This window comes from Mobula hypostoma, chromosome 27, assembly GCF_963921235.1.
Source record: "Mobula hypostoma chromosome 27, sMobHyp1.1, whole genome shotgun sequence".
Lineage (NCBI taxonomy): Eukaryota > Metazoa > Chordata > Chondrichthyes > Myliobatiformes > Myliobatidae > Mobula > Mobula hypostoma.
Genome location: NC_086123.1, coordinates 21,574,777 through 21,599,103, shown reverse-complemented (window position 1 = coordinate 21,599,103; position 24,327 = coordinate 21,574,777). Strand labels below are relative to the sequence as shown.

Sequence of the window (24,327 nt, the reverse complement as noted above, 5' to 3'; positions counted from 1 at the left end):
CACCTAGTCCCATCTACCTGCACTCAGCCCATAACCCTCCATTCCTTTCCTGTCCATATACCTATCCAATTTTTTTTTTAAATGACAAAATTGAACCTGTCTTTACCGCTTCTACTGGAAGCTCGTTCCACACAGCTACCACTCTCTGAGTAAAGAAGTTCCCCCACGTGTTACCCCTGAACTTTTGCCCCTTAGCTCTCAACTCATGTCCTCTTGTTTGAATCTCCCCTACTCTCAATGGGAAAAGCCTATCCACATCAACTCTACCTATCCCCCTCATCATTTTAAATATCTCTATTGAGTCCCCCCTCAACTTTCTACACTCCAAAGAATAAAGACCCAACTTGTTCAGCCTTTCTCTGTAACTTAGGTGCTGAAACCCAGGTAACATTCTAGTAAATCTCCTCTGTATTCTCTATGTTGTTGACATCCTTCCTATAATTCGGTGACCAGAACTGTACACAATACTCCAAATTTGGCTTCACCAATGCCTTGTACAATTTTAACATTACATCCCAACTCCGATACTCAATGCTCTGATTTATAAAGGTCAACATACCAAAAGCTTTCTTCATCACCCTATCCACATGAGATTCCACCTTCAAGGAACGATGCACCATTATTCCTAGATCCCTCTGTTCTACTGCATTCCTCAATGCCCTACCATTTACCATGTATGTCCTATTTTGATTAGTCCTACCAAAATGTAGCACCTCACACTTATCAGCTTTAAACTCCATCTGCCATCTTTCAGCCCACTCTTCTAACTGGCCCATATCTTTTTGCAAGCTTTGAAAACCTACTTCATTATCCACAATGCCACCTATCTTCGTATCATCTGCATACTTACTAATCCAATTTACCACCCCATCATCCAGATCATTAATGTATATGACAAACAACATTGGACCCGGTACAGATCCCTGAGGCATACCACTAGTCACCGGCCTCCAACCTGACAAACAGTTATCCATCACTACTCTCTGGCATCTCCCATCCAGCCACTGTTGAATCCATTTTACTACTTCAATATTAATACCTAACGATTGAACCTTCCTAACTAACCTTCATGTGGAACCTTGTAAAAAGGCCTTACTGAAGTCCATACATATAGACAACATCCACCGCTTTCGGCTTGTCAATTTTCCTAGTAACCTCTTCAGAAAATTCAATAAGATTTGTCAAACGTGCCCTTACAAATCCATGTTGACTGTTCCTAATCAGACCCTGTCTATCCAGATAATTATATATACCATCTCTAAGAATACTTCCCATCAATTTACCCACCTCTGACGTCAAACTTACAGGCTGATAATTGCTAGGTTTACTCTTAGAACCCTTTTTAAACAATGGAACCACATGAGCAATACGCCAATCCTCCGGTACCATCCCCGTTTCTAATGACATTAGAAATATTTCTGTCAGAGCCCCTGCTATTTCCACATTAACTTCCCTCAAGGTTCTAGGGAATATCCTGTCAGTACCTGGAGACTTACCCACTTTTATATTCCTTAAAAGCACCAGTACTTCCTCTTCTTTAATCATCATAGTTTCCATAACCACCCTACTTGTTTCCCTTACCTTACACAATTCAATATCCTTCTCCTTAGAGAATACCGAAGAAAAGAAATTGTTCAAAATCTCCCCCATCTCTTTTGGCGCCGCACATAGCTGTCTACTCTGATTCTCTAAGGGACCAGTTTTATCCCTCACTATCCTTTTGCTATTAATATAACTGTAGAAACCCTTTGGATTTATTTTCACCTTACTTGCCAAAGCAACCTCATATGTTCTTTTAGCTTTTCTAATCTCTTTTTAAAGATTCTTTTTACATTCTTTATATTCCTCGAGCACCTCATTTACTCCATACTTCCTATATTTATTGTAGATCTCTCTCTTTTCCCGAACCAAGTTTCCAATATCCCTTGAAAACCATGGCTCTCTCAAACTTTTAACCTTTCCTTTCAACCTAACAGGAAAATAAAGATTCTGTACCCTCAAAATTTCACCTTTAAATGACCTCCATTTCGGTATTACATCCTTCCCATAAAACAAATTGTCCCAATCCACTCCTTCTAAATCGTTTTGCGTCTCCTCAAAAATCTCAACCCTGGGTCCAGTCCTATCCTTCCCCATAATTATATTGAAACTAATGGCATTGTGATCACTGGACCCGAACTGCTCCCCAACACATACCTCCATCACCTGAACTATCTCATCCCCTAACAGGAGATCCAACACTGCCCCTTCTCTAGTTGGTATCTCTATGTATTGCAAAAAAAATCCATCCTGCACCATTTTAAACAGTCTAATCTCTGTGGTTTATTTGATGGTCGCAGTGCACTTTGAGAACTTACCACTGCTATATTTTTCAGAATGCTAGTGCGTTCCATGCCATTTCTAAAGTGGTTTTTCCTCTTTCTTTCTTGTCAATTAAAAAAAATACTTTTAACCATAGTGTGTGAGGCATTTCTTGCTTCATTTACCTCCATTATATATATATTTTTGGTCAGCACAAGAGCGTTACTGTTAGCGCAGTGGGCTCAATTCCCCCCTGCTATCTCTGAAGAGTTTGTACATTCTTCCCTGTGACTGTGTGGGTTTTCTCCTGGTACTTTGGTTTATTCCCACATTCCAAAGATGTACGGTTAGTAGGTTAGTTGGTCACATGGGTGTAATTGGGTGGTGCAGGCTTGTGAGCTGGAAGCTTGTGGTTACTGAGTGCTATCTCTAAATGAGTAATAAATAAAAGTATCGTTAGGCTTACAACATCATTTGTAGGTGAAATAATACTGATGTAATAGATGATGCTCATTGTTGAATATGGTCAATATTAGACCAATTAATATTAATGATTCCTAAGATACTTGTGCTTGCTTGTTTTGACTAATGCTGACAAGTTAATATGTGTATTTAAAGTTAACTTTTTTTGTTATTTCTAGCTACAGACTACATCAACCCCTGATCCAGTTGTGGAGCAGTTCAGTAAGCCAAGAGAGGGTGTAGATAATCAGCCTAAGGATTCGGTCAAAGAAAAAGTAACAGTGATTGAGCCAAGCAGCAAAGAATCCGCTAGTGACAGCAGCTCCAATGCCAACACCAGCAATGGTAGTAGTAAGCCGAGCAGTCCCAGCACTACCCCAAATATCATCAGCTCTGAGCAGAAGAGAGGGCCTGATGTGACGTCCCAAGCTGTCCAGACTACTGGTCCGAATACCAAGGCAGAGAAGGAGGAAAAAGAGGATAGAAAGGAAGGTACCCCAGAGTACGTATGCACACCAGAAATAACATCCTTAAATCGCACATATGGTGCAAGCTACAAACTTGATTTTCAAACACAGGTTTTCCACTTCAGCATTCTGCAAGTACGTCTGTTGAATACAAGATCACCTTCGTCTTCAGTGAAGTTAGTGAAAGATGGGAAGCATAGTTTCTGATGTTGGTCTATAACAACAGGTGTCATAAATTAGCATAGGGCCATAATCTTAAAACTCCCTTGCCAAAGTCAAAGTTTTCTGCAGTGAGGAAATCTCTGATTTGTATTGTAAGTACTTCCCAAAGCAATAAACACTAAATATGACTGCTGTGATTTGAAGCACACGTATTTTGTAACTGTAATGTTCAGTATTGGATACAGCTACTGAGTCATTAGAGTGGCAAAGCTGCTTTTCTCAAGGGTTATGAGGAAATGCTCTAAAGGTTTTTTTTCCCCCCCTTGTGACTGGTTGGACAAAATATTCCTTTCTACCAAGTTGAGATGAGAGATACTTTCGTGGCATTAAATCTAGTTCAGGTTATGGTTCAAAAGCAATGAAAGTAAATATATACAGTAGCATGCAAAAGTTTGGGCACCCTAGTCAAAATTTCTGTTACTGTGAATAGTTAAGTGAGTAGAAGATGAACTGCTCTCCAAAAGTCATAAGTTAAAGATGAAACATTCTTTTCAGCATTTTAAGCAAGATTAGTGTATTATTTTTGTTTTGTACAATTTTAGAGTGAGAAAAAGGAAAGGAGCACCATGCAAAAGTTTGGACACCCCAAGCGATTTGAGCTCTCAGATAACTTTTACCAAGGTCTCAGACCTTAATTAGCTTGTTAGGGCTATGGGTTGTTCACAGTCATCGTTAGGAAAGGCCAGGTTTTGCAAATTTCAAAGCTTCATAAATACCCTGACTCCTCAAACCTTGTCCCAACAATCAGCAGCCATGGGCTCCTCTGAGCAGCTGCCTAGCACTCTGAAAATTAAAATAAATGTTGCCTACAAAGCAGGAGAAGGCTATAAGAAGATAGCAAACACGAGGAATTCTGCAGATGCTGGAAATTCAAGCAACACACATCAAAGTTGCTGTTGAACGTAAAAAAGAAAACAATAAAAAGATCCAGAGCATAAAAAAGAAAACAATAAAGAGATCCAGAGCATAAAAAAGAAAACAATAAAGAGATCCAGATCCTGACAAAGGGTCTCGGCCCGAAACGTCGAATGTACCTCTTCCTAGAGATGCTGCCTGGCCTGCTGCGTTCACCAGCAACTTTGATGTGTGTTGCAAGAAGATAGTAAAGCGTTTTCAGGTAGGCATGTCCTCAGTTTGTAATGTGATTAAGAAATGGCAGTTAACAGGAACGGTGGAGGTCAGGTTGAGGTCTGGAAGACCAAGAAAACTTTCTGAGAGAACTGCTCGTAGGATTGCTAGAAAGGCAAATTAAAACCCCTGTTAGACTGCAAAAGACCTTCAGGAAGATGTAGTAGACTCTGGAGTGGTGGTGCACAAATATGACCTTCATGGAAGAGTCATCAGAAGAAAACCTTTCCTGCGTTCTCACCACAAAATTCAGTGTCAGAAGTTTGCAAAGGAACATCTAAACAAGCCTGATGCATTTTGGAAACAAGTCCTGTGGACTGATGAAGTTAAAATAGAACTCTTTGGCCACAGTGAGCAAAGGTATGTTTGGAGAAAAAAGGGTGCAGAAATTCATGAAAGAACACCTCTCCAACTGTTAGGCACGGGGGTGGATCAATCATGCTTTGGGCTTGTATTGCGGCCAGTGGCACGGGGAACATTTACTGGTAGAGGGAAGAATGAATTCAATTAAATACCAGCAAATTCTGGAAGCAAACATCACACACAGTCTGTAAAAAAGCTGAAGATGAAAAGAAGATAGCTTCTACAACAGAATAATGATCCTAAACACACCCCAAAAACCTGACTACCTCAAGACGCGCAAGCTGAAGGTTTTGCCATGGCCCTCACAGTCCCCTGACCTAAACATCATCGAGAATCTGTGGATAGACCTCAAAAGAGCAGTGCATGCAAGACAGCCCAAGAATCTCACAGAACTAGAAGCCTTTTGCAAGGAAGAATGGGCAAAAATCCCCCAAACAAGAATTGAAAAACTCTTAGCTGGCTACAGAAAGCGTTTACAAGCTGTGATACTTGCCAAAAGGGGTGTTACTAAGTACTGACCATGCAGGTTTCCCAAACTTTTGCTTCAGGCCCTTTTCCTTTTTTGCTGTTTTGAAACTGTAAAAGATGAAAATAAAAAAAGTAATCTTGCTTAAAATATTAAAGAAATGTGTCATCTTTAACTTTATATCTTTTGGAAATCAGGTCATCTTTTACTCGCTTTGCTATTCACAGTAACAGAAATTTTGACCAGCGGTGCCCAAACTTTTGCATGCCACTGTACGCATAAAATGTTGCTCAAGATTTCCAGCATCTGCAGAATCTCTTGTGCACTTGAAAAAGCAAGTTGAGATAGCTGCAGTGGAAGGGACAGTAGCAATCTGATGGCTTGAATGATCTTTGTTATAGATTCTATGTAGCAAAATATCAAGTACTCCAGTTTTTGTGATCTTAATGTGGAAACGAGAGTTGTACTTAAGTGCTTTAGTTTTGCGATGGAGACATGTTTGAAAACAAATTAAAATGTAAATTTGTTTGTACAGTTTTTAACTAAATTTTTATGCCTGCTTCATCGTTATTTTGCTTTTAAACACTGATTACATATTTATTCAAATGATTTAAGTTTGTTGCTCCTGTACATTCCTGGAAATATTACAGATTCAAAATACTATATGAATAGATTATTTTTACATGCAGAACACAAATGTAATAGCTGCGACTGAAAAAATAATGTTGAAGGTGTTTGATGCATTTCCAACAAATATTACATGCGCAAGGAATATTTGTATGAGTATACTTAATATTTATTTTTTTTATTTCAGACAAGTCAGAAAGTCTACATTGAATCCCAATGCTAAAGAGTTCAATCCCAAGGCTTTCTATACTCCTGTAAGTGATTTCACTTATTTTTTTTACCCCCACTCCCCTCCATACACCTCTTTATATTAAAAATTTAAGGGCACCTTCTACAGGCTCCCAAATGAAATGAAGAAATATTCTTATCTATTTACCTTTGCTTTAATCTTGACCAGGTTCTGCATTTTTTGTAAAACTTTCTAGTGTCATTTATTTCAGAAATGTGTCCCTACATTTCAGAGTTGCCTATTTGAAAACATTTGAGGTCAAGAAAGGAATCTCTACCTGATAGCCAGAGAATCATGTGAACCGCTACCTATTTGCATAATAAGGTCAATAGGTTACTCTTGAAGAAATTCATAAGCTGCCTGACACAAAGAAGCAATGATGTTGCTGGGGCATTTGTTTGAACTGTTGGGGCTTCATTTGCTAAAATCATAAGAAATGGGAGTAAAAGCATTCCTGTTCCATCTACCCTGCCGTTTAACAAAATCATAGCTAGTCTTCTGCCTTAAACACCTTTTTCCTGCTATCTCCTCATATCCTGTGTTTTATTTAATGTCAAGAAATCTATCTATCTCTGTTTGAATTCAAGGCTTCTCGGGTACAGAACTCAAAAGATTTGCCATACTTTAAATGAAGGCGTTACTTCTCGAGAGTCCTAAATGGCATATCCCTTTAGCCTTTTAGTTCCAAAATCTTGTTCAGAGAAGATAGCCCCATGTATCTGTACTGTTGAAGCCGGAAAAGAACTTGAACTGTTAGTAAGATCGCCTTTCATTCTAAGGAAGAGAGACCAAAATTGTGGATGCTGCTTTAGATATGACCCCATTAATACCCAATCTAATTGTTGCAAAACATCCTTCCACTTGTACTTAAGTTTCTTGCAATAAGGGCAGCATACCATTTGTTTTTCTGTCTGTCTTTTAGCTTTTATTGGTGACTTATATTCCCACTTAGTTTCATCATTAAGCTTGGAAACTTTACGTTCAATCACACCTATCAGAAAGTGAATCAGAATCGGGTTTCATTATCACCAGCATATGTCATAAAATTTGTTGCTTTGCAGCAGCAGTACATTACAATACAAATAAAACAATAAATTACAGTGTAAGGAGTATATATTAAAAATAAATAAGTGGTGCAAAATAGAGGGAGAAAATACTGCGGTAGTGTTCATGGGTCATTGTCCATTCAGAAATCTGATGGCGGAGGGGAAGAATCTGATCCTGAAATGATGATTGTCTTCAGGCTCCTGTACCACTTGAAGCCTGAGATAAGGTAGCAACGAGAAGAGGAAATATTCTGGGTGATGGGATCCTTAATGATGGATATCGCCTTTTAAAGTGTCCTGGATGTTGGGGAGGCCAGTGCTCATGATGGAGCTGGCTGAGTTTACATCTTTGTGCAGCGTTATCCATTCCTGTGCAGTGGCCAGTCCATACCAAATGGTGATGGAACCAGTTAGAATGCTCTCCACAGTACTTCTGTAGAAAATGGCGAGTGTAGAAGCATAGAAACATAGCACAATACAGGCCCTTCGGCCCACAATGCTGTGCTGAACATGTTCTTAACTTAGAACTTAACTTACCTGTTTAACTTAACTTAGAACTTAACTTACCTATTTTTCTAACCTCCATGTACCTATCCAAGAGCCCCTTAAAAGACCCTATTGTATCCGCCTTCACCACTGTCTCCGGCAGTCCATTCCACACACTCACCACTCTGCGTAAAAAAAAAAACTTACCCAACATCTTCTCTCTACCAACTTCCAAGCACCCTAAAACTGTGTCTTCTCGTGTTAGCCATTTCAACCCTGGGAAAAAGCCTCTGACTATCCACATGATCAATGCCTCTGCTCTTCTTACACACCTCTATCAGGTCACCTCTCATCTTGCGTTGCTCCAAGGAGAAAAGGCCAAGTTCACTCAACCTGTTGTCATAGGCATGCTCGCCAATCCATGCTCGTAAATTGGTATGTGTCTTTGGTGACATACCAATTCTTCACAAGCTCCTAATGAAATGTAGCCGCTGTCATGCTTTCTTTGTAATTGCATCAATATGTTGAGCCCAGGATAGACCCTCAGAGACATTGACACCCAGGAAATTGAAACCGCTCACCCCTTTCACTTCTGATCCTCCAGTGTTGTCTGTTCCATGGATTTCCCCTTCCTGAAGTCTATAATCAATTCCTTGGTGTTACTGACATTGAGTGCAAGATTGTCATTGTGACACCACTTAACCAGCTGATCTATCTCACTCCAGTATGCCTCCACTTCACAATCTGAAATTCTGCAAACAATTTGAAGTTGAAGTGACATTAATGGTGAATAGTTACCCTAGGGCAACTCCTTGAGGAACCCCACTAGTCTCATTTGTCAACTTGAAGGACCTGTCTATTTCTATTGTTTTCTATCTGTTACTTCCGTATTCATGCTGGGTTGCTGTTAATTCCAGGTGATTAATCTTGTTCCTCCTGTGTGGGACCTCACTGAAAGTCTTCTGAAGTACAAATCCACAACATCCACTAGTTTTATCCATTCTACTAGATGTATCCTCAAAGAACTCCAGTAGATTTGGCAAACATAATTTTCCCTAACATAAATCTATGTTGACTGTACTCCATTTATTTTCTCAGTGATTTAATGCAACATCCTTTGTTTAAAATTCCAGCATTTTCCAATATCATCTTCTGATATATTAAGCTTACAAGTTGATAATTTCTTGTTTTCTCTCCCCCTTTAAATAGTAAGTTCATATTTGCTGCCCTCCAATCTGCAGGAATCATTAAGTTTTGCCAGATGATAATCAACACATTACCTTTCAATATAGCCACATCTTTTAAAGCAATTGGATGTAGTTCAGGTTCTAGGAATTGGTCAATTTTCACGTTTTTCATTACCAATACTGATTTATTTTGAATCCTCTTTTGCACTGGATCCTCAGTTCTCTGGGAAGTATTTTTGTTCTGTGAAGTAATTAATTTATCCTACCATGCATTTATTCCTCATTATAAGTTCTTCCATCTTTGTATGTAGAACTTGTATTTGCCTTTGCCCATCTTCCATTTTTACATGATTGTAGAGGGTCTTGCTCTTTGAAGCTCACCTATGAGGAACTAGGTCTTTATTATTACTACTGACAATCTATATTTCATCCCGTATGGTAAGGAAGAGTAACTTGTTCTGTAATTTAGGCAATAAAACCAACAGTATGGTGTAAAGAAGTAGGATTTCCTGAATTATTTTCATTCATTCCTCTTATTATTTAGTATGTTGTTTGTTACTTTGCAAAATCCAGAGGCAATGCTTTTCATTGTTTTGTTCTATTTTGAATTTTCTTGTCTTCTGTGTTAGTTCACAGCCATCTAAAATTTAGACTTTCATTAACTTGCATCCCTGAGTTACCAATTCTGTCACTGAGACAATGGTCCCAATTAGGTTGGTTCTTGTATCAGTCTAGTTTATTAGTACATTCCTTTTGAGTGACTTTTTAAGGTTTGCTGTTGAAATGCTAATTTGAATTGTGAAGCAAAATCGTTGCTTTGCAGGTATATAATTAGATATCTAAATTTTTAACTGCATTTCTGAGTTTGGTGAGCTTTACTGAGTTTCTTCTCTTGCATTTGAGCATTTTCACTGTCACTTTGTCTTTTGCTATACAATCGTATTTTCTGTTTACATTGAAATAACAGGATAATATATGCCACAATCTTCTTACAGCTTTTTAATGAATTTATTTTGTGAATTTCTGTAAATTGAGACTTGAATTGCCCTTTTTAAAATTTAATAGCCTAAACCAACAACTACACCAACGCCACCACGTCCTCAAGCCCAGCCTAGTCCATCGATTGTGGTACAACAACATCCTCCTGCAGTGTACAATCAACCAATGTGTTTTACACAGAACATGGTGTACCCAGTTCCAGTCAGTCCAGGAGTGCAGGTAATCTGTATGAAATCTTGTTTTCCTGTTTCGATTCTTGTCTAATTGGCAATTTTTAAATTGCTCCGCAGACCATTTTGATGATAATGATAATTAGTTCTATATTTACATGTGTGACAATTTCTATCATTGCTTGATCCTGAATGATGAGACTACTTCCTCTGTTTCCTTTAACTTTAGACTACACATATGTACCACGTACCAATGACTCCCATGCCCATCAACCAAGCCAAGTCATATAGAGCAGGTAAAGGTGAGATTATGTGGTTTTGTCTTGTCAAATGCAGGCTTTTGTTTTGATGGAATTGTGCAGACTAATTCTGAACTGGTTTTCAATGTACCCGTAAATGGTGTACTTCATTTTGATTTTAATAAATTTTGAAGTATCTTGTATTTCTATCATATCTTGAAAGTTGGTATGAGCAAACCAGAATGCATGTTTCATGCATTCCCATGTAAATCATTCTTGTGTATTTGAAAACTAACCTTTTGTTACCTCTTGGATCAGCTCCAAAGTTGCATAAGGATTCTTTCTTTATAGTTAATGATAATTCATGCTGCTCATATTGGCAAAGTTATTGTCAACTGACTTAATTTATTACAAGCAATAGTTGAAAAGCAAGGAACCAAGTAAGGACAGGATATTTTAAACATTGCACATAACAACAACATTAATAAAGTAATTGTGTATTGAAGAATCTTTCTGGGCTGTTTTGTCCATGGTTCTGAAAGATTCCATGTAAATTTATGATGGATGTGGTGGCTGAATTTGTATACTGGAATTATATTTGAACTAAGGTAGGTATGTATAAGGGGTAAATTGGCTAAAGTTCATTGGAAGTTAGGTTAAAATGTGAAGGAAATTATGCTAAGTATTTTTAAGAGATAATTTATAAATTCTGTGTTCTCTAATAGGAAATTCTATGTAGAAAAAGTGGTTTGATTATAGCTAAATACTAATGTTAAGAATATACATGAACAAAGGAAGAGCACTTCTGCCTCAGAACTCTAGGTTCAATCCTGGCCTCGGATGCTGTTTGCATTGACTTTGCACATTCTCCCTATCACGTGGATTTTTATTGGATGCTCCAGGATGATCCTACATCTCATGTCAATTGTCTGCTTTAAATCATCCTTTCATGTACCTACATGGCAAAAGAATCAAAGCTGGGGTGGAAGTGTGTGAGAGAATCAGCTGAGGCAAGGTATTGCGGAACTCTCTGTTTTGATGGAAGATGACACATTACAGTGCTGTTTTTTCAAGAAAGAGAGAAACCGGAGGACACCCTTGACTAGTCAGCTCGACTGACATCAAAAGTAAAGAAACAACTAGACTGTTGTTCGGGATGTAATAGTTGCATCTTGTAAAATCATAATACACGTAAAATATAATTTGAAAAATCCTAATTTTTAGTGTTACTAGCATGGTAGCCGTAAGTGGTACTATTCAAGGCAGTGTGTTTAAATCTTCATAAGGTACACAAGACTATTACTCAAGATAAGTGGTTATTGGAATGAGATGTGTTTTAGCTTGGATGAGTATGGTTGCTGGACAGAATATGAGAGTAAACATTTGTTGTTAGTCAGTTGGCTTATTGCAAGCAGAGGAATATCCTGACAGACATTGCTTGTGACTCAGCAATTTACAATTCTTATCAGTGATTTGCGTAGATGCAGATTTGATGCAGACTCCCTACAGCTTCTGGTGACCCTGTGATTCCTGTCTCAGAGGCCAATGTCAGAGCACCTTTCAAATGGCTGAACCCTCGTAAGGCATCAGGCCTTGTTGGTGTGCCTGGTAGGGCACTGTAAACCTGTACCAACCAACTAGTGGGAGTGTTCAAGGACATCTTCAATTTCTCACTGCTGCATCCAGAAGTTCCCACCTGCTTCAAAAGAGCAACACTCATACCAGAGCCCAAGAAGACCAGAATAAGCTTCCTTAACAACTATTGCCCAGTTGCACTCAAGTCTACTGTAATGAACTGCTTAGAGAAGTTTGCAATGGCCAGAGTCATCTCCTGCCTAAGCAAAGAACTGAGCCCGCTGCAATTTGCCTAGTGCTATGACGAGTCTACAGTGAATACAATTTTCCTGGCTCTCCACTCGATCTTGGATCACCTGGACGATAGCAATACCTACCTTAAGCTGCTGTTTATTAATTACAACTCAGCATTCAACACAATCATATCTCAATACCCCCCTCAGCAACTGGATCCATGATTGCCCTCACTAGGAGATTACAGTCAGAGAGGATCAGAAATTACACCTTCTTCTCCCGAACAATCAACACTGGCTCTCCTCAGGGATGTGTGATTGGCCCACTGTTCTACTCACTGTTCTGACTTTGTGGCTAGGCACAGCTCAAACGCCATCTATAAATTTGTTGACGACACAACTATTGTTAGCAGAATTTCAGATGGTGATGAGGTGTCGCAATAACAACTTTGCACTCGATGTCAGTAAGACGAAGGAATTGATTGTGGACTTCAGGAAGGGGTAGACGAGGGAACACATGAAGGGATCAGCAGTGGAAAGGCTGAGCAGTTTTAATTTCCTGGATGTCAACATCTCTGAGGATCTATCCTGGGCCCAACATATTGATGTGATTACAAAGAAGACATGACAGCAGCTATGTTGGAATTTGAGGAGACTAGTATGTCACAAAATACTCCTGTAAATATATTGTGGAGAGCATTCTGAGTTAGCTCCATCACCATCTGGTATGAAGGGGCCACTGCACAGGATCGGAAAAGGCTGTCGAAAGTTGTAAACTCAGCCAATTCTACCGTGGGCACTAGCCTCCCCAGTATTCAGGACACTTTCAAAAGGCAAATGCCTGAGAAATGTAGCATCCATCATTAAGGACCCCTGTCACCCAGGGCGTGCCGTCTTCTCATTGCTACCATCAAGGAAGAGGTACAGGAGCATGAAGACACACTTGGTGGATCTGGAACAGCAGATATCTAAATGGACAATGAGCCCATGCGTGCTACCTTACATTTTATTTGTGTTGTTCTCTTTTGTACTACTTGGTTTAATTTAATATTTTATATATATTTATTGTAATTTATTTTTTATGTGCTCAGTATTTCGATGCACTATTGCTGTAAAACAAATTTCATGACATTTGCCAGTGATATTAAACATGACTCTGATAATATACTGTATCCACGTTTGTTAATGCCATAATAGGCAGGGTAGGAAAATTATAGTATAAAGAGTATATTGTAATTTATAGTATTTTTATGTACTGCGCATGAAAAACAAACTTCATGACATGTCAGTGATAATACACCTGATTCTGATTTTTAGAAAAAAAGCTGTGCAGGTGTTTTTTTTAAAAAAAAGTAAGTTTGTTGGGCACTGTCATAAGGTTAAGAGAGCAGACAAAGTGGCAGTTGGAATATAATGTGGGAACTTACCCAAGAATGATGACTTCGGAGAAGGACATAACGATACGGAAGGAAACCTGGAAGTTGAACCTGACCAGAGGGCTTAAAAAGAGGATCTTCATAGCACTCGTGGAGTCCATTCTCACGTACGGATGCAAGACGTGGACACCCACCAAGACTATGCAAAAGTCTCTAGATGGTTGCTATACACGAATGCTCCGGATGGCTCTTGACGTGAGTTGGCAACAGCACATGATGAACGTTGAGCTCTATGACGACCTACCGATGCTGACCACTAAAATCAAGGCGAGAAGACTGCAACTAGCGCGGCACTGTCTACGCTACCCCGAACTACCTGCCAGCCTAGTCATCATATGGGAGCCCAAGCATGGGAGGATGAACTCTGGGCGCCCTCCCAAGAATATGGTCAACACACTCCTAGAAGACAGCGGTGCAGCTAATGTAGATAAACTGAACACACTGAGGGAGAGGGAGAAGTGGAGAGTCCGTCATCGTGCCCAACGCCAGTCCCCTAGGCCTGAGTCAACATAGTAGTAGTACCCAATTTTGTAATAATATGTAGAACGATAATAGAATTCTTGGCATAAAAGTGATGAAGGAATGTGTGGATAGAGCTGGAAAGTGTATTTAAAGTAAAATACAGCAGATTCTGGTTAATTAGTGCAACTGCTTATTTGGGGCGACTCTTTTAAAGAATAAAAACTAATTGAGGAAAATAACCAGGATTCCCTTTGTTCATTTGGGACACTATGCCACTTAATTTGGACAGGAGATTGTTGCCAAACAGTTTCTTAACTAGCATCAGCTGTGTGCACATGCTTTAGAGTGAACAATTTTTAAATAGTGTCAGTTGCGTGTGTATGTTCAAAAAGGAATGATTTTTGTTACTGATGGTGGAAAAATAAACAGTAAGACAATTCAGAACTGTTTTGCTCATTGTGGTTTCAAGCATTTAGACCTCAGTATGCCAGAAACTGTTCAGAGTAAAAATGAAATGATTTCATTACTTCAACAAGTACTTGAACAAAGAATTTGAAAATATCTGCAAGTATTGCTTGAAGGCAGTCCATTATCTGTACTGGGTGTCTGCTGATTTTTTTTCATTTGCAGTCAATCAAAAGAACATGGCAGCATATATTGGATCCATTTCTCCATCAGGAACTAGTACAGTTTTAAAGTACTGTAGTATTAGTAATGTTCTGATTTGTTCTGCATTTCATTTGAATGCATAATTTGTACTCAGTTAAGCTGTAGTTTGCCTTTTTTTTAATACTTTTTTAACTACTTCCATGAAATCTTGGCTAATTAGGGCAGTTGCTTAATTGGGCCAAAATGTACTGGTTCTGATGTGTCCCAATTGACTGAAATCCACTGTATATAAGATTTAATTGAATAGCAGAACAGGCCTGAGGAGCTGTATTTGCCATACTGCTATCTTGTGTTTTTATAATAGGTTATGATAATGAAATACCGTGAAATCCTTTGAGTATGGCTTAGCACTTCAGTTCCTTTGAACTTTCACATCGTTGTTGGTTAGAAAATAATAGCTAAACTTCTCAATTTAAGCTGAAAAGTTCACTGAGCAAAATAAGTGCAGGAATGTTGCCTGTGCCTGATAAGCTGATTGCAGTGCTTTCATCAGTGCCCAAATATTCATTTATGTATATTTGTGCCAACTGAGCAATTTGTGATTTAGAAAAGACGATTATCCCCTCAGTAACTGCAGCAAGTAACAAGGCATGATTAATTTATTGAATTGCTCAAATTACTGGCATTATTTTCCCATCAATAATGGTACTGCTGTAAATGACTCCCTTTTCCTTTAAATGAATTAAAAATGTTATTTGCTATTTCTTCAACATTGATTTGTTCAATGTTGGCAGCCTCCCATAATCTCTAAGACAGTAAGTGGTGTCACGTACCCTGTGACAGGTTAAAGAACCAGCAGAAATGGAAAACATCGTGGAGTCTGGTATTGCTGTTAACTAATGCTATTTATTAGTAACTACGCAATACAGTAATATAAAATCATATATATCAAACAGGTTAGCAAAGATTATATATAAGTGTGGAAATATAAAAACCAAGCTTCTACAAGCCTAGGAGTAAATGGGTACGGTCTTATGGTGATAAGTAAAGGGAATCAGTTCAGTTCGTGGTATTGAGTTGAGTAGCGATGGAGAGAGAGAGGTGTTGTGGTCGTCCGAGTAAGCTGATGCCGTCAATTCTTCCCGTTGTCCTCCGAAATCCTTTAGAAGTCACCGAATGTGACCACAACAAGGGGACCATTTTCTGTGGTGGATTCATCAACCCAGGTGAAGGTTGGACACACTAATAACTTCCCACTGGTCACACCTTTTCCACGGTGCGAGAGCCACTGATCGATTCTCCCGATCGTTCCTCTAAAAACCCACTTTTCTGAGGGCACAATGAAGTTCTTCCAGTATCCAAAACCATGTGTGTCTGACAACCAGCTGACCTTGTATTTATCTCAGCATGCTGAGCACCAGCTGTCCATCAAGAAGCTCCTCCCTTTTCTCTCTGTAGGAACGCAGAAGCTGGCAGTGTCCTTGCAGAAATTCCAAACAAACTGTGAGCAGTCTTTGCCTGTCTCTGTCTTAATGACAAGGTGTTTGTGCTGTACGCTCTCTCTCTCTTTTTAAAAGCACAATTCATAAGGGATAATTCAGGATCCCGTCACGTTGGAAACACAAAATAAAATAGAAGTAGTTCACGTGGCCACCCCCCAGACCATAATGGTTTTTCTGTGTCAGTTCTTTAAATGCTTTCTGTAGTGCTTTTATTGGAAATTTGCTGCTATTGAAGGAATGTTTATCCAGCCATATCAACATTTGAAATACTCTGTCCTGCCTGTCTTAGATTATCTTGTACACTGAGTCATTGAGTAATTTATTCTTGCTAATTATTTCTTTTTCAGTACCAACCATGCCACAACAGCGACCAGATCAGCACCATCCTCAAGGCACACCAACTATGATGCATCCAGTTAGTGCAGCTGGCCAGATTGTTTCCACTGCTCCAGCTTATTCGCAATATGTTGCTTATAGCCCTCAGCAGTTTGCTAACCAGCCCATAGTACAGTCTGTAGCACATTATCAGTCACAGGTAAATTGTCAAGACTGCTTTCATGCAAGAGCTTCCAGTGAGTAATTGACAATATTTGAATAAATTTTTGCTAAATTGGAATAACAGTTGCAAAGATGACATTTTAAATACAAGACTGTAAGCAGCAAACATTATGTTGCATTTAAATGTTAAATTGGTGTCTTATCCACTTGATTCAAAATCATTATTCTTTTGGATATCATGGATTTTGTCAAATTACTGAAATTTCCATTATTTGAACTATTATTAAAGTATTATGAACATTACTAAACCTGACCCAGAGTAATATAAAGTCTCATTACCTCATCTCTGTATATTTTGTTATTAATGACATTCTTACCCCTGCAGCCTCAAATGTACAGCCAAGTAATGCAAAGTAACGCTCGCATGATGGCGCCACCTGGTCATGGACAGCCAGGAATGGTCCCTTCATCCACAGCTCAGTTTCCTACTGCTGAACAAACGCATGCTATGTATGGTAAGTTAATGCCAGATACTGTTTTGAAGAATTGGTTGAAACCATTAATTGGTTATCCTCAGTTATCGTACATGATACAAGGATCACTGGCACTACAATAGCACGGGACTTTAGAATGATGCTCTCTGCCTCAAATGAGACTGCATTTGTTGTCAGATCCTTGCTGAAATACTGCTTTTGGTTTTTGCAATTAAGATTCATTAGAATGAAATGGAGTTAAACAATGCTGTTTATAACCATAGTGGTCAAGTTCAGTTAACTAATGAAATATTTTTGCTTTTGCCTCAAGCGACATTAAAGAGGGCAAGTTTCAGCTCACTACAGTATCTTCAGGGTACAAGAGATTTAAAATTTAGTTTTTTTATGTTTAAAAGTCCATTAATTCATTAAATAAAACATTAGACAATAAGATATAGGAGCAGAATTAGACCATTTAGCAAATCAAGTCTGCTCTCCCATTTCATCACAGCTGATTCATTTTCTCTCTCAGCCCCAACCCCCCTGCCTTTTCCTGTAAAAGATTGTTGAACTTGACATGCAGGAAATTTATCTGCATAATTACTGCAGCATTTGATCTTGTATATTACTGTGGAGCAGGGATTCCCAACCTGCTATGGCTCCATGGCATAAAAAGGATTGGGAACCCCTGCTCTAAAAGTAATTATATGTCAGTGCTGTGCTATTATGTACAGTAATTAGAGAAGTTTTGTTACTCTTGTCCTATCCCCAACCCATGAGGGTGCACTAACGATATACTTGCATTGGTTAAATTTCACAAGGTTGAAGTTTGAAGAGCAATTGTCCCTAATTGGAGATGATCTTATTAAAGCTTATAGGATAATTAACTGGGTAGATACTGAGAGGTCAATTCTGACACCAGTAATGTAGAACTAGGCATTCTTAATTACCCCAGAATAAGGAGTTCTACATTTAAGATGGAGATACAGAACTACTCCTCCCAAAGGGTTGTGAATCATTTGGAACACTCTATCTCAGAAATTTGTGGAGGGAGAGTAACTGTATGGGTATAAAGTAGAGAACAATAGATATTTGAGCACAAGTACCAAGAAGTATGGGAAAGGAGGGTGGAAAAGAGAAGTTACTTGGTGCATCGGATCAGCCATGATCTTATTGGCAGAAGCTGATCAGCCTCCTGTTTACAATTGTTCTAACAGTTTCTTCTTTTCAAATATCGGTTAGTTTGACTATTTCAAATTAGCTATACTTAACATTTTTATTAAAAGTGAATGTTACAATATTCTTCATTTATTAACAATCATTTTTTGCATGCTATTTTGAAGTTATCAATAAATGAGTGAGACTTATAATTAGAACACTGGCTAAGAATTTTGCTTTCTCTCTAGTTTCCCCTGGCCCGATCCATCAGCAGTATGCACCGCACCCAACTGCTACCTTACATCCACATCCTCCACATCCACAGCCATCTGCTACTCCCACTGGACAGCAACAGGGACAGCATGCGGGAAGTCATCCAGCACAAAGTCCAGTCCAGGTAAGGAACTCCACCTTCATTCAGTTAATTTACTTCCCAGTGTGTGTGTGTGTTTTTTTAATAGAAAACACAAAATCTAGCCATCAAGTTTATGCTAAATTCAATTCTTATAATATAGAAGATAAAAATGATATTTTGCACTGATAATTGTGTGCTTTTCCAATGCTGGATTGAGCTGTGTATTCTTGATGGCTTATTCAAGAGGAATACCGTTCCAAATTCAAAGTACATCTCTGTCACCATATACATCCCTGAGATTAATTTTCAGCTAGTGGAGTGCTGCCTCACAGCACAAGAAACCTAGGTTCAATTCTGATCTTGTGTGTTGTCTCTGTGAAGGTTGCAGTTCTGTGACCCACATGAGTTTCCTCCAGGTGTTCTGGTTTCTCATCTCAGCCCGAAGGTGTACAGGTGGATAGGTTAACTAACCACTGTAAATTGTTCCTAGTGTGCCAGCAGATGGTAGAAATCTATGGGAGGTTATGAAGACACGGCAAGGGAAAAAAAATCGTGAATAATTTAGGATTAATATAAATGGTGATGTTAATAATAGATCCCAACTCAGTGGGCTAAAGGGCCTGTCCATGCTGTAGTTCTCTGACTTTGTGACTGTTCCTTTCCAAGAAGGCTTCAGAATCTGAACTGGGTGACTGCTGTGCAGGAGGAATATTTACAAGAGAATTGTGAAAACTGTCACAGAACTTAAAGGCTTTTTTCTCCTACCTAGGAAACGACAGGAGACTTTGTTTTGAATTAAGGCATTTACTCGATTGTTTCACTATTTTATATTGTCTCCATAATCCAGAGAAAGCATTACATAAATCTTCCGGATTACTCTGTATGAAAAGGGCAAGAGTCACATTTATTTAAGACAGTCATTACCACAGAATAGGCCAAGGCCAGTTTTTCCCACATTCATTGTGAAGAAATGGTATGAACAAGAGACAGAAGATGGTGATCAAGTATGTTAAGAGTTTAAGTCTTTTGCAGTCAGTCTGTAGAAGATGCTGGAGTAACAAATAATGAGCTTAGTTGTTGCATGTGTCTTCAGAACTTTTTATTACTGAGGAAAAGAGTAGTCCTTTGGGGCCACACTGATTTTCTAATATAGTTTTTTAGAAGAACGTATATGAATTCATATGTTTCATGTGATTTTTTTTAAATATATATAAAATACAGCATCCTCAACATCAGGCTCCTCAGACCCTTCATTTGGGGAACCCTCAGCAGCAACAAGCAATTTATCACACAACTCTTACACCAACTCCACCCTCGATGACCCAAGGTCCCAATCCACAGTCTCCTCAGACCAGCTTCCCATCGGCACAGCAGACTGTCTATGCTCTTCATCCTCAGCAGGTTCAGCATGGATATTCAAATCCCCCCCATATGGCACATGTACCTCAGGTAAGGAAGCCTAACTCTTGAGCCAAGAACTCATGTAAGCCTTCAAGTGCAATTTTTTTAAAATATAAATTGCTAAATGTTAATAATTTGATCAATTTGTTTGGAGGATTCAAAGACGAGGATTGAGTTAATGAGAGAATATTCCGTTTTCAGGTTGGTAGTATGTGCTAATTTCACAAAGAAATCAGATACAACTTTTGCTGCAAGGTTGCTTTAACTGAATGATTACAAAATCAAATAAAAGATCTATAATAGTGAGATGAACCTGAGAAGTTGAGTACGGGTTGATCAAAATCATATTTGCATTATTTCTCTTAATTTGCTAAGCAAAATATAAACTATTTCTTTGGATTATTTAAAAAGCAGAGTTAATAATATCTGACTGAAATCTAAGTTAGTGTAGGGAAGTCTTGCATTATGGGATGCCAGCGTGTGTGAAATTGAACCCAGTGTACTTGCAGTGTTTCTGCTTGGGACCACAAATGGGCATTGAGCTTCAAAACACTGTGCCTTGCAATTTTCTTTTCTGTTACTGTTACATCACTTTTGATGGCAGATGAGGTGGTATTGTATCCGAAACTTAATGCATTATTATGTGAATGTGGGTAGGTATTTGTGACCCATGCTAGGTCAGACATTGGTATGTTAACAATTAGACTAAAAACAGAACAAAGATAGTATTGTGATTACTAAGTTAAATTGTTAACATGAAATGAAGCAGTGCTTTTAACGCAACACTTTGTATAGTTGCTATAAGTCATTTATTTGAAGGAATGTTCTTTTTTTTCCACTGTAGGCCCATGTACAGTCTGGAATGGGCCCTCCACATCATCCTGCCACTACCCATCCTCATATGATGCTGATGCCAGCACAACCACCTGGTGGGCAAGGTGCCATCCCTCAGAGTGCACTGCCACCCATTCCAGTTTCCTCAACTACACACTTCTCCTACATTGCACACCAACAGGGTGAGTACTCGCAAAACTGCCAGTTGAAGTTGATGATTGTTTTCATAGGTTGTAGCAAAGTTGACGGTAATGTTTTACAGCACGACTCTTTTAAGCAGATTAATAGTAGGGAATTTGGTTGCCTATTTATGAATTTGTAAACCTACAGCCTTGCCACGGATGAACATATTAAATGCAAAAAAGGACTTGGATTGACTGTGTACATATTTTTCATCTCGATCCGCACAACAGCTAAGGTTGAGCGGCCATCATCTAATTCTATATCAACGCTATCCTGAACTTGACTCTGCAAGAATATCATTCGATCTTTCCTCCCATATGTACACTGCTACACGGGTTTTGTCTAGCCCCTCTTGAGTGCATGGCTTGATATATTTATAGATTAGTTTTGGCCCTGAACAATAGCTAAGAAGGGAGTTAATGGACAGTTCAAATTAAATAATGTCTGTTTGATAGTGCTTGCAAGAGGAAACACTAACTTGCAACTTTCTTCTCATCTCTCAATAGTGCAAGCCCATCATCAGCAGCAGTTGTAGTCCTGTTCTACACTAAGCAACAGGCTGAAGCCACTTATCCTTCCCCACCCTAAAACCTGGAACCAGAAGCACAGAGTATTAAAATTGTTCTCTCATGCTAAACGAACGTGCTCACACATACTTCCAGTTGTAATCAATTGATTCAATGGCTGCTGTTCTGAAGAAGTGGACTGGAGAGAAAGAAATGAGAATTACAGATATTCTGGAATAAGTGTGTCCTGTCAACAGATCTACAGAATGCCCAAAATCTGCTTTCCAATAACTGGAATGTATTTATTTTGCCTGACCCTTCTAAGTTATGAACTTCCCATGGTGAAAAGAACTAATAAAGTTGTTTGTTCCTGCTGCAAGCCATTCTGATTTGGGAAACCAGAATCCTCTGCTTCTAACCAAACTTGAACTCCATCTATAACAAAATCCGATTGTGAACTGGTGGATTATTTATGAATTGAGGTTGCTGGAGAAGAGTGCTGTCACCAGACAGTGGTGTAACTTTTAAGTTAAAAACTTTTACTTTGTAGATAATATAAAAAAAACATAAAAAAACAAAAAAATAAAAAGTTTTAAAAACTGACAATGTGATATATTGCAACTTTTTCTACAACTTTAATGGTACATAACTTTGAAGAAAAACATTAGGTTATAAAGGCTGTTTGACTCCTGAAGAGATCACATACAGTTATCTTTGCGATAATTGTCACTCATTTTTCTCCTTTACAGCTGTATGAAGAAGATTCATAATGAAACTGAGTGGAGAAATAGGAAATTGAGTATACATTGCCAAACAATTTTCATTTTTATAATTTTTGTTATGTTTAAATTGTCTAATAAGCAGCTAGCCAAAAATTAACCTTCTATGGGATAGCACTGACATTTCTCCTTTATTCCTTTAGGTGCTTTTGCTAAATTATGAATCTTAACATGATTTGTTGATTAAATCTGGGTTTGATGGTGTGATATTTGTTGCAGAGATGCTTTGGTGATCCAGATCTCTCTATAATCCACTGCTTGCAGCTAATGGTATTGATTTAGCTAACCTGCTTATTAGCATTGGTTGGCCAGACCAACAAGGTAAGTAAACAGCAGCTTATGTTTTAAAGAAAAATAGGGAATTTTTCCAGATCATAAGCAGTTACTAAATGTAATCGTCAAGGTAATCCAACTTTAACAGTTTGTAAGCAGCTCATTGAAACGGTTTGAAGGCCTGGCTTTGCCCAAAATTGGTAAGTATAATATATAATACAATACGCGGCGTGAGCGTCTGATAATAAATAGAGCTTATATCAATGAATAGAGTAAGTAATTATTTGAAATAACATTCTTGATGTTTTAAGTGATACTTTTTAAGTGCCCAATTTCTTTCGATGATGAAGGTTGATGTTAAGCAACGTTAGCCAATGTAGGTAGCTGCCTTATTATTAAGCTGTAGATTTTTGGGAAATAAAACAAAAATCAGGGCAATGAGCAACAGTAATTGAAACGATCACATAGTGGGTTCAAGTTGATTACTTTGTTGGGGTGGAAGGAGTTTCCCTTTCTGATACTTTGACTTCATCTTCCGCTTTGCTGCTGTCTTTTCTGTGGAGAAGACAGTTACGGGGGTCTGCAGTTATACATGTTATGGTTTTCTGTTTGGTGCATCAGGGAAGCTTTAGATCATTTTTCAAAACTTAATCTACATTCTTTTTAAATGTTTACATATTTAATGGGAACATTTTTCACTCAGAGGGTGGGGTGAGTGTGGAATGAGCTACCGGCAGAAGTGGTTCGATTTCAACACCTAAGAGAAATTTGGATAAGTACATGGATGGAGGACCATGGTCCAGGCAGACTGATGGTTTGGTATGACTAGATCAGCTGAAGGGCTTGTTCCTGCACTGTAGTTCTCTATAGCTCTGACGATGTGTTTGTCTGCATTAAAAGGGATGTATTTTTTTTTACTTTAATTGACTTATCTGTGTCAGTCTGTGTCATTTTATGAAATGAGTCTGTCTCTGGCAGTTTTGTGAAGATATTTGAAAATTCGCATATTATTTAACATAAAAGAAAAAAGTGAATTCTGTTGTGCCATGAATAAATCCAAAAGACCAGGAGATATTTGTGAATGTTGCACGAGAAGGTCTATTATTTTTCTAGCAATTGTGTTGAAAGTGATTTTGGTCTTGAGATTGTGGGCAGAATGGAAAAAGGCAAATTTCAGAATGTTTTATTTTAAAGTTTCAAATAAATGGATCAATTTAATACTTGAAAAGAGGCAATATGCATATTCCAAGGTTGCAGTCTTGATGATAGGAGAGCTAATTGCACTACACTTGTGTGGTTGTAAACAGAGTGACCTCAATATTTGTCTAAAAATATACATCATTTTCTTGGAATTTAGGCCTTGGAGTCCAGTTACCATTTTGATTTGTGCTGCTCTCCCTTTAAAGTCACAGGTATGATTCAAACAGGATTTTGTAGAGCTGCAGGATTATTTATACCTCTTTATACTCTGCTTCTCAAACAAAAAAACAGCATTACAATCATCTTTTTCAATATTTATGCATGCAACACAAAATTCTGATACTGTCTTCTCCCCGGTCACTACTCTTCTGATTTTTCCAGCCTTGTTAAGACGGTTGTTCTTGCATCATTATTTACATTTTGCCAGCAATATTGTTATTACGTTTCTAATGTCCAGG

At 38.4% G+C, this 24,327-nt stretch overlaps 1 protein-coding gene across 4 annotated transcripts in view; it reads left to right on the top strand.

Annotated features, from left to right (window-relative positions):
• Nucleotides 1-22,197, top strand: part of atxn2 (ataxin 2) — a 139,435-nt gene extending 117,238 nt beyond the window's left edge. The window contains exons 14-23 of one of the 4 annotated variants that reach the window (XM_063034633.1): nucleotides 2,943-3,265; nucleotides 6,224-6,290; nucleotides 10,050-10,202; nucleotides 10,383-10,455; nucleotides 16,557-16,744; nucleotides 17,093-17,222; nucleotides 18,587-18,735; nucleotides 19,915-20,142; nucleotides 20,939-21,110; nucleotides 21,618-22,197. In XM_063034633.1, the coding sequence (XP_062890703.1) occupies nucleotides 2,943-3,265; nucleotides 6,224-6,290; nucleotides 10,050-10,202; nucleotides 10,383-10,455; nucleotides 16,557-16,744; nucleotides 17,093-17,222; nucleotides 18,587-18,735; nucleotides 19,915-20,142; nucleotides 20,939-21,110; nucleotides 21,618-21,646 (1,512 nt within the window). In that variant the 3' untranslated portion in view covers nucleotides 21,647-22,197. The remainder of the gene's footprint in view (nucleotides 1-2,942; nucleotides 3,266-6,223; nucleotides 6,291-10,049; nucleotides 10,203-10,382; nucleotides 10,456-16,556; nucleotides 16,745-17,092; nucleotides 17,223-18,586; nucleotides 18,736-19,914; nucleotides 20,143-20,938; nucleotides 21,111-21,617) is intronic. The other 3 variants (XM_063034630.1, XM_063034631.1, XM_063034634.1) reach the window with 3 other exon arrangements.
• Nucleotides 22,198-24,327: the final 2,130 nt, after the last annotated feature.